Source organism: Brachyistius frenatus, unplaced genomic scaffold (assembly GCF_029030835.1).
Source record: "Brachyistius frenatus isolate BFR_SWC_R1_liver_20210118 unplaced genomic scaffold, ASM2903083v1 Contig_16, whole genome shotgun sequence".
In the NCBI taxonomy this organism is placed as follows: Eukaryota; Metazoa; Chordata; class Actinopteri; family Embiotocidae; genus Brachyistius; species Brachyistius frenatus.
Window position 1 is genome coordinate 5,772,667 of NW_027210615.1, and position 14,056 is coordinate 5,786,722.

The 14,056-nt window shown below is 40.8% G+C and overlaps 2 protein-coding genes across 2 annotated transcripts; both read left to right on the forward strand.

Moving 5' to 3' along the window:
* The first annotated feature begins 446 nt into the window (after positions 1 to 446).
* On the forward strand, positions 447 to 6,506 carry krt18a.1 (keratin 18a, tandem duplicate 1). The gene is made up of 7 exons (XM_069694110.1): positions 447 to 984; positions 3,260 to 3,342; positions 3,751 to 3,907; positions 4,941 to 5,105; positions 5,222 to 5,347; positions 5,571 to 5,791; positions 5,926 to 6,506. The coding sequence occupies exons 1-7, from the start codon at positions 532 to 534 to the stop codon at positions 6,038 to 6,040; spliced, it is 1,320 nt and encodes a 439-aa protein (XP_069550211.1). The 5' UTR covers positions 447 to 531; the 3' UTR covers positions 6,041 to 6,506.
* Positions 6,507 to 8,342: 1,836 nt separating this feature from the next.
* On the forward strand, positions 8,343 to 11,365 carry LOC138618383 (keratin, type I cytoskeletal 18-like). Its single transcript, XM_069694111.1, has 7 exons — positions 8,343 to 8,795; positions 9,277 to 9,359; positions 9,442 to 9,598; positions 9,772 to 9,936; positions 10,021 to 10,146; positions 10,597 to 10,820; positions 11,203 to 11,365. The coding sequence occupies exons 1-7, from the start codon at positions 8,400 to 8,402 to the stop codon at positions 11,330 to 11,332; spliced, it is 1,281 nt and encodes a 426-aa protein (XP_069550212.1). The 5' UTR covers positions 8,343 to 8,399; the 3' UTR covers positions 11,333 to 11,365.
* The last annotated feature ends 2,691 nt before the right edge of the window (positions 11,366 to 14,056 follow it).

Below are 14,056 nucleotides of genomic sequence, written 5' to 3' on the forward strand. Positions count from 1 at the left end.
AATGGATTTATTAATTGTCTGTTTGGCGGCATTATATAAATATAATAATTATAAATATAAAACTAATACAATACATAAAAGAAGAAATAGGTCTGTTCAGGGGAATTGTTGTTAGAGACAAGAGGCAAAAATCATCTTGGACTTTACTTTTTTTTTTATTGAAGTCCAAGTGTTATTAAGTATCATTCATGTCTGGTGAAACATTTTTTACATTTCTTTTCTAAATTCCCTCGAATCTCAAAGTTATTGAATTCCTTTGAGTCCTGAAGAATTTACCAACTTAGGAGGGCCGTGAAGGACAAAGGCATGCTTTGAGCAGTCCTGCGGTTTAGGTGGTGGAAAAGAGGGAGGTGACAGGATGAGGGAGGAGTGGTTGGAGGGGCGGACCTGAGGGCCCACAAGGTTTATATAGTTAAACAGCTTCCCCTCTCCTCCTGCCTTGTGTCTGTGAGCTCCAAATTCTGCCTGCCCAGTCTGTGACTCTCTCTTACTCACAGTCTCTCTCACTGAGTCTCAAACTCTACAGCAACAATGAAAACCTCCAGGCAAAGTACATACTCTGTGCACTCCTCCACTAGTAGCAGACCTGCTATGTCAATCACCCGCTCCACTCCTGTCTACAGGGCCCCCACTATTCACGGTGGTGCCGGTGGGGCCCGCATCAGCGTCTCATCCAGCGTCCGCAGTGGGTTGGGAGCCGGGATGGGGGTGGGCTCCGGAGCAGGGGGCTTCTCCGGAGCAGGGGGCTTCTCCAGTAGCGTCCAGGTGAGCGGCAGTGGGAAAAACGCCGACATCATGGGCAATGAGAAGTTTGCCATGCAGAATCTGAATGACCGACTGGCCAGCTACCTGGAGACAGTGAGGAACCTGGAGCAGGCCAACTACAAGCTGGAGATAAAGATCAAGGAGGCCCTGGAGAAGAGTGGACCTGATTTCAGAGACTACAGCAAGTACCAGGCTATCCTGGACGACCTGAGGAAGAAGGTGAGGAGGGGGTTGGCGAGTGGCAAGGGCAGACATTGGAATGTACATGTGTTGATTTATAAAGTGCTGAACAAAAGCATGTGGGGGTAAGTTTGGGGGAGGGTGGGAGGTTCAGTAAACGGGTGAACTGAAAGATGAAAACCAGAAGGAGTTGTTGTGAAATGAGAAATGTTTTGAGATGTAAGTGTAATTGATTAAGACATGGGTAAAACTGACTATAAGGCACTATACTATTATTTTACAGAGCAAATGAGTTCATAGTCATATATCCTTTACCTCCTGAGTCAATGTAGCCACTTCAGTATTGAGGGTTTCAGATTGTAGATTCTTGAAAGAAGGGGTTCCCTGCTGGTCCTCTGCACAATGCCTGCTGCTACTCTGTGGGCTGGGGGCTGAGGGCTGGACCGGAAACAGTATGGAAGAGGAATGTTGGAGCATCAGGGGTCACAGAGACAGGAAACCAGAGATAAACCAAAATTAGGAGAGTCCAGGGACTGAAAAGGGTCATCCTGTCAGCCCTTTATGACATCATGACTTTAACTACATTTTTCCTCTTTCTTTAGTGTTTTTAACTGGATAACAGGACCCAATATACAGTAGTAGTCATTACTACTGTGCATACTGGAGCTGATAAGGAAAGGGAAAGAAGAGGAGAAACTTGATTAACTGATTAATTGATGAGTAGGATCTGTCAGCTCGTTGTTCCACATTTCCACATTTAAACTGATTCATTTCACACTTAGCAGATATACCCCACATACTTTCATTTGGTAGTTTAATAATGCAAAAAGTTTTAAGAATGGGCAGTAAATGACAAAATGACAAGCGGGACAAAATGTTAATCATTCATCCAGATTCTGTTCCAATAAGTGCCACATAACAAAATGTTCACTGAAAGAGACACGCTGCTATTCTTCATTCAAAACACCAAGACAAGAAGTCAAGAGTAGTTTCCAAATTGAACATTCCTGTTGGAAAAACATCTAAATACTGTGTATCTGCTGTAACATTGGAAAATTGTTATTTTTGCATGTTCTCATTGTGAGGAAATGCGCATATAGAGCATTTTCTTCCTCTAATCTTCTGCCTTGTGGGAGCAGCACAGATAGACACATCAAGGTCGGCCACCTTGAAACGAGGTCATGATTGCAGCAGGCTAAACAGGAGGCAAAAAAAAGGTAGAAAAGGTTTTGTTTATTCTACCAAATGCTAAGGACCTTTACAACCCAGGTTCAAAGAAGCCTAATTTTTCTTCTGGCATGATGTAAAAAAAAAAAACAACACAGAAATGGTGTCTTCAACCTCAGCCCCCAACTGAGAAAACACAGACTCTCACAAGAACATTAACAGAGACCAGTCGAGTAAAGAACGCAAAATTAACTACCCGTGCAAACACGCACATGACTGAGCATGCACACACACAACACCATCACAGACAACCAGCATCATCACCTCCCTCATGCAAATCCCTTGCTGACAGTGTAGATCCTGTTCCTCCACAGCGACAGGACAGTCGCTGCCTGGCAGCCACTGATTGGTCTGTGGACTTAGCCACCTTGATACCTCCCCTGCCATCCATCCCAGCTTTTATCTACCATAACCTGACTGCTAAAGCAAATATTTGCAACCATCGGTTTTTTGAGTGGCCCAAGTTCTTATTTATACATGAAGACAGTGACATTTATTCTCTGACAATGAACTTGCTTCTGCTTATATCAGTGGAATAAACACCCAAACTTTCAAATTCTTAGTTTTAACAGTGGCCAGTTTAAATATAATTTGTTTCTGACGTAGAAAAGGGCTCTTACAAAATGTATAGGTGGCACAAAGCCCTTAAAGATATAAAATAGTCTGACATTTTAAGAAATATACTTTTATTTTTTTGAGTTAAACAAGAATGTGGATTACACTCAGGTGTCTGTTCACTAAAAGTGTAGCTACTGCCAACAGCTGGTTGGCTTAACTTAGCGTGAAGAATGGAAATGGAGAGGAACCTTTTGCTGAAGTCTTTTTCATCGGTGTCAGGTTTCAAGGCACAAGGTCAAGTGCCAGCAGGGAGATTTTCTCAGCTTCAAACAGTTGTTTCCAGGCTTTATGCTATGCTATGCTAAGCTAAGTGGCTGATGGCTATAGCTTCACATTTTACTGACATGAGTAAAAAATGAATGATTCCGTTTATTATTTATTATCTTTGTTGGCTCCGTGAATGTTTACCCATGCTGCCCCCTGTCTTGAGTTTGCAATCTAAATAACCTATTTTGTTTTTGTTGTGTAGGTTTTTGATGCCACCACTGACAATGCCCGCCTTGTTCTCAACATTGACAATGCTCGCCTGGCGGCTGATGACTTCAGAATGAAGTAAGACCCGCCTGCTTTACCACTGAGACTGTAAAACATTAAGCCAGACAGCTGTGGGCACACCCTGTTTTACTGCTGAAAGGATGCAGGATGAATACACATGACATGATCTATGGAGACAGTCATTTATCTTGTAGTCATAAATCCTCACCTTTGCCTAATAACCGGTGGAGATATTGCAGTTGTCATAAATTTGATGTCATAGTATGTCATTGTATGCCGACCAGATAATGACTGTCTACATTTAAACATAAAGGAAAGGTACTTCAGAAAAGATTTCTCTAGCCAACCTAGAGTTAGGTAACTAATCAGCAAGACTTTTAGCACAAGTTCTGATGGATCTCTGTGAATGTGAGCAACAGTACATGGTCTTAAGTTCTTCTTGCTACCCTGTTTTGTGCTGTTCAGATATGAGTCTGAGCTGGGCATCCGCCAGTCTGTGGAGTCTGACATCGTCGGCCTGAGGAAACTCATCGATTGCACCAACATGAGCCGCATGAACCTGGAGAGTGAGATCGAATCCCTGAAGGAGGAGCTCATCCACCTCCAGAAGAACCATGAAAATGTGAGTTTGATTGCATTGAAAGCCAAATCTTCATCTTTATAGCTCTTTAAAACATTGTCCATTTCTACGTCTACATCTGACTATATTACTCATTGTGAGTTTAACATTCAAAATGTGGCTTATGTTTGTCAGAACTGTGTTGATTTAATTACATGTGACAGTACCGTCAACATTAGCAAACAACCCTCTCGACTGTCAGCACACTAAACTCTGGTGCACAGTGACATCACAATCCCAATGATTCGCTTCAAACCAGTGACCAAAACCAGGATTAAAATTAAATAAAATCAGCATAAGATATAAGGTTATTGATATAAGATCCATTCACTTATCATAACAACAATAACATATTCAGAAATTAAGTTTTTAAAGTCAGGTTGCAGTTTTGTACATTTTGTCAGTGAAAGTCAAATATTGCATCCATCCCACGTATTGTTGACACTTTTAGTGCTGCTTTCAACAAAGTCTAATATTTTCTCAAATAAAAACTCAGGACATCATTTAAGTAAACACCCACGCCTATAGAAGACCTTAATAAATATTTGCTTACTAGCTGATCTCAATCATCCCCTTCATTCATCACTGTGTGCGTAATGTAACACACTCCACACGTCGAGTAAGCTTCAGAGAGTTCTTGAAAACAGACTTCAGAAGTCTTCATGGGAAAGACAGGGGAGGTTTGTTAAGAAATTTGGAATATCTGGATGTGAAATCTGTGGGAAGCCTCATCGTAAAACTGGTTCCCATCCATATTTGGCAACACAGAAAGCACAAAAGAATGACTATGATTTGAGTGCATAAACCAGAGCACAATCATTTGTTTACTGAAGGAAGTATTAAATGAAATGTTAAGGGACCCAGACACAGGGTTAGATATGTCCCCCATGTATTTACTTGACCATAGCATGTGATTATGGTTGGAACAGGCTTGGGGTCACAACTGGGTCACAATTTAATGAAAAAAAAAACTCTTTAGACCTTGAGGTTTGTGATTTTGTTTACTAATTTCTAAATCCAATATTTATTTTTGTAGGAAGTTATGGAGCTCCGTAACCAGATTGCCCAGTCCGGAGTCCATGTGGATGTTGATGCCCCAAAGGGCCATGACCTGGCTCAGATCATGGCAGAAATCAGGGCAAAGTATGAGAAGATGGCACAGAAGAACCAGGAAGAACTCAAAACATGGCATGAATCTCAGGTAAATGATTAATGAAAAACTATTATCTGGAAACAGGGAAGTTCTTCTCAAGCAAAAAGTCCCTATTAAAAAATAAAGAAGTCTTAGTTGTCTTTTAATCTGAATTACAATTTTAGATAACAGAGGTGCAGACCCAGGTGGTCCAGAACACCGAGGCCCTGAAAGGCGCCCAGACAGAAGTGAACGACCTGCGCAGACAATTACAAACCCTCGAGATCGAACTGGAATCCCAGAAGAGCCTGGTGAGAAGCCCTCAGTCAGCGCACACACTTCATTGACCTCAACACACGCTTATCTTAACTTCCAGCAATGCCCAACTCAGCACTCTCACTTCAAGTCGCTCGCATTTACTTTGTTGAAACAAGCTTTACACTCTAGTAACCCGTCGCTATGGAGCAGCTGCCATCACAGATCTGGGTTCACTGTAAAACTTTAACCCATTCTTTTCATCACCCTTTCTCACAGAAAGGCTCTCTGGAGGGCACACTGAGGGACACAGAGCTACGTTACAACATGGAGATCGAGTCTCTCAATACCATCCTCCTGGGTCTGGAGGCGGAGCTCACACAGCTGCGTAACAACATTCAGCTGCAGACGCAGGAGTACGAGGCCCTGCTCAACATTAAGATGAAGCTGGAGGCCGAGATCGCAACATACAGGCGTCTGCTCGACGGTGAAGACTTCAAGTGCGTGGGATAACTTTATTCTTAAAAACGACATAAAATGTAATCTGCCTGCAGAGGCAAAGTCTGTTTATAGAAAAGAAATGTGTTAATAGAATCTTCCTGGTAATTAATTGGATTTTGATATTTTTGTTTAGGCTCCAGGACGCTATGGAAGACCAGAAAACCGTGAAGACCAAAGTCATGACTGTAACTCAGACCCTGGTGGACGGCAAGGTGGTTTCCTCCAGCACAGAGACCAAGAACCTTTAAGTACAAGAAGAAACCAACTGCCACTCCCAATAATCACTGTCACTAACATACAACAGGCCAAAATATAATTTCTCATGACATCTCCTTTTTAGTCATTCAGCACTAACCATCAGACCCTCAGCTATCTCTGCGATTAGTTTGACTTCCTGGGTATAGCGCTCTTCCACAGGCTGATAAAAAGCTGGATCAGAGGAAAACAAAATCATCTTTTATTTATTTCATCATGGTATATTTATGTGTTTGTGTGCAGACCTGCAGATGTTTACAAAGGTTCATGATTGGAGATATGTGAGCTTTTTCAGAGGCAAACTAATTGAAGACATTGAGTATTTCAAAGTAACAAAATCGTCAAATTGACTGCAAAATTGTTTTTATATTTCATCATCTTTGGTTTTCTTTCTGTCCAGTTAAAGTCTGCCTGTTGTGCTGTGATGTTCAGACATATCAATAAAGTCCAGTTGAGGAATTTGACTTGTGAAAATGTTGTAATTTCTGTCAAACATGTAAAAAGCTAAAAGGAAAAAAGGACATGTAATGCAGGTAGGAATCACACCAAAGCGTATAATCACCCATCAGTCCATTAAAGGATACCGTGTCAGTGTGACGGTTTGCCTGGGCAATGCGTGAAAAGTACAAGCATGTATGACCTGGGTTGAAGAAGGAGGTCATGTGTACAAACAATAGGGGGAAGGTCATTGGTGGTTGGAACACAGGACGTTCACCTGGTGTCTCCCAGTGTTCAAGTCTGTCAGAAAGCAAAAGTCAACATGGCTTTCTTATGAGTAACTCAAGTAACATACACATGCATAATATAGCGTTATAACTCACAGCATATGTAAACTACATTAAGTAATTTGCATGACATACGTAATGTTACTTGTGTAAAATTACCTAATTTAATCCAACCCTTTCCTAACATTTGATGCCCAAACATAACCACCGTGTCATGTGTAGTCCAAAAAAGGATTTTTCCTAAACTTAACCACGCAGGTTTTGGTGCCTCATCCCAGGGCATATATTTAATACGAGCTTTGACGTGATACCGCACTGCAATACATGCTGTATAATGAGAGCAGAGGGTGAAACTGCGTTTACTACCAATAACATCTGAACTCCTGAGAACAGTAAAATGAACCAAATCTAACAAACCCTTGACTTCTGACAAAAACAAACAGGAACACGAACTGAAGGGATGCACCTCCCACAGTTGTTGTATGATTAACATGATATCTCTAATTTCTTGGGTTATTTAGCTTGCTAATCTTTATTACCTCTTTATTTTTACTGACTCTGTTTTCTCGCACAGCTATAAACAGCCTCTTCAAAGGCAGGGTTGTGCAATATATATTAATATATATACTATAATTCTAATGTTAACTTTGCGATTGTTGAATTGATGGATACAATTATCATGGACATGATGAATTTCCCAAAGTTGGAACATAATTCCTTGTAGTATTCTAAAGTACTGTACCTTATCTCCAGTTAATCATTCTGTATTGTGTGCCAACTACGTGACAATGCCCCTGCCAACATTAGCTCTTTCATTTTCGGTTTGAGTACCCAGTTCAAGGACACAAATGGTGTAACTATTTCTTTTTGTTAACAAATTCCAGGAAAAGACCAAAACCAGTTGGTTACTCCATACTCTTTCCTACCCTGTCTGTGGCACTCAGTTCCAAGCCCACCCATTCCTCCTGAAGACATACAGTCATTTTTTATTTATTTTTTTCATTTTCATATGGCTCACATGTGCGCAGTATTCCTTAAGTAATTTCCTAAAACAGGTGGCTGCTGGTGGGTTTGGCAAATGTTACTCAAACAGAAGGAAATTTTCCATTTGTTCAAGTCTATTTTCAACTGCAGATAAAACACAAATTGTGCTCTGATGAGCATCAATATCAATAAACTACAGTGCCAATGTTCACAATAATGAAGTAATGTGTATCCTAGTGTGGCTCAGTATTACTTTTAGTGCAACAAATGGACTCTACTGTAGCATAAAGGAATAAGATGTATGAGGCTTTGGATTTTATTGGATTTATTGTTAATAAGAAAAATAGAGGAGATGTCGACCGTATCCTTTAATCTGCTCTTTATATTAGTGTACCATATATACAGCAAAATGAAAATGTAAGCATATATTTCTGCCTTTGACAGGTCATTTGGCAGTAGGTGTTGGGGGTCAAAGGTAAAACTATAATATAGATAGGAGAGGAGTGGCAGGACGGATATTGCCTTTCAGTGTCATATATAAAACCCCACACTCCACCCTTGTCCTCCACTCTCAGCTGCCACACTCCTCTGTGCCAGGCTGTGCCTCTTCTTCCTCTGATTGACCAGCACACTGCTATCAGCTATGGAGTCCCGACTGACACGCCAGATTTCTCAAGGTCTTGGTTATAAGGGACATACGGGCTATGCCCACAGCGTCACTGGAGGGGCAGGTGGCCGCGGAACCAGGATCTCCACTGGAACCTATGGCATGCAGGTTAGCGGTGGCTTCGGCGGTGGGTATGACTACCAGTCCTCGTCTTCTGGGGCCACCTCTGGGAACCTGGCCATTGCGAACGAGAAGCTTAACATGCAGCACCTGAATGACCGCCTGGCCAGCTACCTGGAGACAGTGAGGAACCTGGAGAAGGCCAACAGTAAGCTGGAGATCCAGATCAGAGAGACCATCGAGAAGAAAGTCCCCTTTGAGGGGAGGAACTACGACAGGTACTATGATGTCATCACGAAGCTGAGGGCCAAGGTGAGCAAATGAATCAGTTTTGACAACACCTGATGTGTGTAATTTAGTCTAGTCAGGAAAAAAAAACAACTTATAAAGGATATATTTCACAACACAAAGTAGAAACAGAAAAAAATAAAAGACAGTGAATGGAGCAGAAATGTCGCTTTTTCTAATAAAGCATAGGGTGCAGTCACTATAAGGAGCTAATAGTCCAAAATTTCAGTTAAACTGTAAAAGTCATTACAGCCTGAATCACTTACTTTTTTTCTATCACACCTCCTGCACTACAAAGTGTTCATGAATCTGTAACTGATGGATTTCTCAATGTTTATTGCCTGTGGTCTGACTTTTATCTTTATACACATGCCAAGCTAAGATAGCAAAAAGTTAACCAGCTATCAAAGTTATCAAAGGCCGTTCTTTTATCGGCACCATTCATCAAAGTGCAAGTTACAGTTACGGTTTGCTGTCCATCACAAAAACTCTTTAATTTTTCCAGATCTTTAATATGATCAAAGGCAACGCCCATCTTGCTATTTCTCTTGACAATGCAAACTTGGCCGCAGATGACTTCAAAGTCAAGTGAGTATTCAGTTTAACATGCACAATTAAACAAGTTTTCCATCTAGCTTAAGCATATGTGATATAAAGTATGTGTCGTTAGGCTGGAGTACGAGTTGTCCATGCGCCAGACAGTGGAGGCTGATGTTTCCAGACTGAGGAAGCTTCTGGATGACACCAACGTTGCTCGCCTGCACCTGGAGGGTGACATCGAGTCTCTGAAGGAAGAGTTGATCAGCCTGAAGAAGAACCATGTGACGGTGAGGGACATTACTTCGAAATTATTTGTATGATTATGACAGTATTTCAAAGAGAAACACACATTCGATAACCACAAAATACTACAGTACAATACAATCAAGGTTCCTTAGCACAGGATAACCTTACAAACCTCGCTCAGGAAATCACTCCCTGTCTATTTCCTCCTCAACAGGATGTTACGGAGTTGCGTGCCCTGATCGCCCAGGTTGGCGTTAACGTTGATGTTGACGCTCCTAAAGGACAGGAACTTGCCAAAATCATGGAGGAGATGAGGGCTAAGTATGAGAAGATAGCACTGAAGAACCAGCAGGAGCTCAAAGCATGGCATGAATCTCAGGTGCAGCAGAATTCAGCTGGGAGTACATCAATGACGTTTTAAGTACTATTTATGAATATTAAATGTATTTAATCTTGTATCCAGATCACAGAGGTGCAGGTCCAAGTGACTAAGAGCTCAACAGCTCTGGAGGAGGCCACAAGTGTAATAAGTGAAATGAGGAGGCGGTATCAGGGACTGGAAATTGAGATGCAGTCTCAGCTTAGTCTGGTAAGAATCTTTATGTTGGTCCATGTAATTAGTGCAATTTGAATTCTCTTAGTGTCAAGATTAAAGCCTTTAATCGAGGCATCCTCTCCATTAAGTGATTTTTCTTATCGTTTGGAAGCCAGATACCCGTGCTTGCTTGAATTATACATTTACACCTAGTAACAGGTGCTCCTTAGGATTAGCAAAAACCTTAGCAAAAACTCTACAGCCAGGAGAGAGTTACATTAATTAATTTATTTCCAAAGGTAGACGAATTCCAGCAACCAGCAACCGTGAATTCACCAGTTAACTATTTTTATCTAGCTATGAAGCTGGCTGTAGCTTCATATTTAATAAGCAGACATGTCAGATATCAATTTTCTTTTCTAACACTTGGTAAGACACCTGTAAAATAAATGTTACTCCTTTTCTCCACTTCATCAGTAAATTTTCTCTTTCACACCTTGACAGAAAGCGTCCCTGGAGGGCAACCTGCGTGACATCGATAGGCGTTACAACATGGAGATAGAGAAGTACAACACAATCATCGTGAGGCTGCATGAGGAGCTGAGTCAGATTCGCAATGACATCCAGCACAGCACCAGAGAGTACGAGCACCTTCTCAACATCAAAGTGAAATTGGAGGTTGAGATCGCCGAGTACAGGAGGCTGCTGGACGGTGAATTAGACTTCAAGTAAGTATGAGGAGAGAAGCAGAAAGAGTGAAACAGTGGAAACGGTTTGTAAAAGTGTCGGTGGCTCCTTTGCTTATAAAGGCAATCATTCAATGCTCGGCTTTTGGAGCTCACTGATACTAGAGCTTTGTTCCTCCCACGGAAGCGTTTTGCAAATTTGATTCAAATTAGCTTCATGCAAACATAGAGCTTCATTGATATGGAAAGTAAAAGTGACTCATCTGTCAATATTATGCCATAATTTACATGTCAACTGCTAAATTTCAGCATGTGGACACCACATAACCGAAAGGTGCAAAATATTTTTTTAAGCCAAAAAAGGGACAGAAAGTATCTGATTATAGGGTCTAAACTAATTCATGTTATGTTTTCATTCTACCAGACTCGAGGATGCAGTTGATCAAAGGAAAGTCCAGACCAAAGTGGTGACAATCACTCAGACTTTAGTGGATGGCAAATTGGTGTCTGAGAGCAAAGATGTCCAAGCCAGCGAAAATATTATGGATGAGTAAAAACTGAAAACAAACCCTTTGTAACAAAAATAAATGATCAACAAGAGCTATCATGCCAGTGACTTTTTTTTTTTTTTTTTTTTTTTAAAGCTTTCTGCAAAGAAGTAAAACACGCATCACAATTACAGTCATGCATATCAAATTCCCAGCTATCCACTGATTAAAATATAGGACTAAAATATGATATTTATATTTCACAATTACTTTAAATTAATATTCTCAGCAGTTTGGGAAATAAGCTTTATTCCTATTTGTAAAGAGTTTGCTGAGAGAATTAAAACCACTCCAATGTGTGTAGGTTAAATGAAGCTGCCCACCGGCAAGTTAGCTAGCTTAGCATAAAGACTAAAATAAGAAGGGAAACAGCGAGCTCTGCTCTGTGTAAAGGAGACAAAATCTACCTATACAGCTCACTAAGAGCCAGATTGTAGCTCCTTAATTTATTCACACATATACCAAAGCATAAAAGCATCAAATTGCAGTTTTACAGGCAGCTATGTGCTGTGTTATTTCTTTCCATACCTGCCAACAGTAGTTTTTGATTTCTCCCACCATCTCGCAGTGCCCTTCCATTTTTTTTTCATTCAGGGGAACTCATAATTTGTATTATGAATAATCACCATACACATATACACTAATTTTGTATGTTTGTCTGGAGTTATACCTGCCACAACTGTGCTGATTAGCCATCATGTAGCAACTTTTAGTGGCTTTTTTGTGCAGGGTTTAATTGGCAACACTATGCATAATGAATTAGCTGGCCAACTTAGTTGTGAAAATGACAGAGCAGGACGATGTTCCACCTAAAAAAAAACAGATACACCTGAAAATTAAAGCAAAGTTGAAGTTTCCAATTATATGTGCCAAAAATAATGTTGATGTGATTTTTTTTTGGTAGGGGGCAGAGACCTACATGAATCACTGGTTGCTTTCCAACATCAGTCATGACAAGGCTCCTGTAAAATACTAAAAAAGTCCCACACAGCGCCCCCTGTAAAAACACAGCTTGTTGTTAATAAAGAAAAGATAACTGTCCCAGTTTCTCAGCTTGCAGTCTTTAAACCTGCCAATCATTGCAGCCTTGCAAAGCTACATGAGGGGTTTTGAGGATGTTATCAACTTTACTAATGAAAAACGATACAACGTATCAACAATTTTCTTTTAGATCTACCTTTTTGTTTGTTTTTGTGTATGAATTGTGTTTTGCGATCTGCAACATTGTATTTTTCAATCGGAGGTCAACAAAGTAATAAAATTTAATATATCAATGCGCAACTTTAACTTTAAATACAGTTCATATACGTTCACATTGAATTCAGTTCATATTGAATATGCGTTGTGTGCATACACACTGATTGCTGATATCCTGCCACACATCCAAGTCTGCAGTGAAATGCAGGAAATTCTTTTAGCTTCTGAGAGTCACATCCTGACCTGCAGGTCTTGAGCCTGTTCCATTAAAGGCAGAGGGCCACTCTTCCCATGCCATGGTCAACAAGCCTGCGAATTGCTGTTTCTCCGCTTTCTGTTTATTTATATTCACATTGGTCAGTCTAGTTCCTGTGTGTCTTTGATAAAAACAAATCTCTTTTGGTCTCAGTTGAACCACTGCATAGCTTTGTGTTAATAGGCCACTCGTGTTGTTAAGGGGTGAACAGATTTAGATATAACAGGCTGGGAAGATTTTTTTTTGACAGTTTGGGATGATTGTGCAGAATGTACTCACATGTCTCACAAATCAATGCACTGTTCAACATCATAATGTCACAATTTGGGGTTTACACAACTTCAGCATTCCACAGAAAGCATCATATCTTCCTGCTAGATCAAAATTTCTCAACTGTGGCAAAACATCAAGTCGGAGTAAGGCGCAGCTGTTGCTCAGATGGCAGTGCGGGTCGCCCACTAAACATAATGTTGGTGGTTCAACCACAGAAAAGTGTCCTTGGATAAGACACTGAACCTCAAGTACCTTGCACCTTGCATGGCAGCTGTGCTGCGCTAAACAGGTGAAGTCCATTTACCCTTTTAATTTGTGCCTCTTTCATCCACCATTCTAAAGCGGTTGTTGTGTAAAGCGTGTGTCTCAATTTTTGTTATGAATAAAGCTGTTTTTCTTGACACTCTGAGCCTTTTTGGAGGGCTCTGTTATCCCCTGTAGCCAGACGCTTCATATTATGGCCTTGCTGAAAGAAGCTGCGCAGATAAACCACAAAGGGGGAAGGAATTTCAAACAAACAGCAGAAAAGGAGGGATGTTGGGACAGACAGGAGTAGGAGATAGAACAGAAAACATAAAGGGCAGAAGTGTTTGTATCTATTGCATGCCTGTAATCCCTCAGTGGGTCCCAACGAAAGCTGGCACAACTGTACTTTTCTCTCTGAGGCTTCACTTTGCTTGGTCATGTCACTCACTAAAAACAGTAATGCAGACGGGCGAAAGTTCCTACTTTAATATATAACATTTCAAAGCATTTTTAGTTTGACACAAAATATAGGCAAATACTGTTTCCACTTAAAGTACCAGTGTGTGAGATTTAATGGCATCTAGTGGTGAGGTTGCAAATTGTGCCCATGAAATATGAAAGGACCTCTCTGGAGACTATGTTTGGTTTGCCCCTTCTGGGCTACTATTGTAACATGGCGGTGCAACATTGTGGACTCTGTGGAAGATGTAGAAATGAAGGGTTGATTATAAGGTAATGAAAACAAAACAATTCTTGGC

Bases quoted from the DNA above. Each gene is read 5' to 3' on its own strand.
- krt18a.1 (XM_069694110.1), top strand. From the start codon at position 532: ATGAAAACCTCCAGGCAAAGTACATACTCTGTGCACTCCTCCACTAGT. The intron at 985-3,259 runs GTGAGGAGGGGG...TTTGTTGTGTAG, and splicing joins TGGACGACCTGAGGAAGAAG to GTTTTTGATGCCACCACTGA. The intron at 3,908-4,940 runs GTGAGTTTGATT...TTATTTTTGTAG, and splicing joins TCCAGAAGAACCATGAAAAT to GAAGTTATGGAGCTCCGTAA.
- LOC138618383 (XM_069694111.1), top strand. From the start codon at position 8,400: ATGGAGTCCCGACTGACACGCCAGATTTCTCAAGGTCTTGGTTATAAG. The intron at 8,796-9,276 runs GTGAGCAAATGA...TAATTTTTCCAG, and splicing joins TCACGAAGCTGAGGGCCAAG to ATCTTTAATATGATCAAAGG. The intron at 10,821-11,202 runs GTAAGTATGAGG...TCATTCTACCAG, and splicing joins GACGGTGAATTAGACTTCAA to ACTCGAGGATGCAGTTGATC.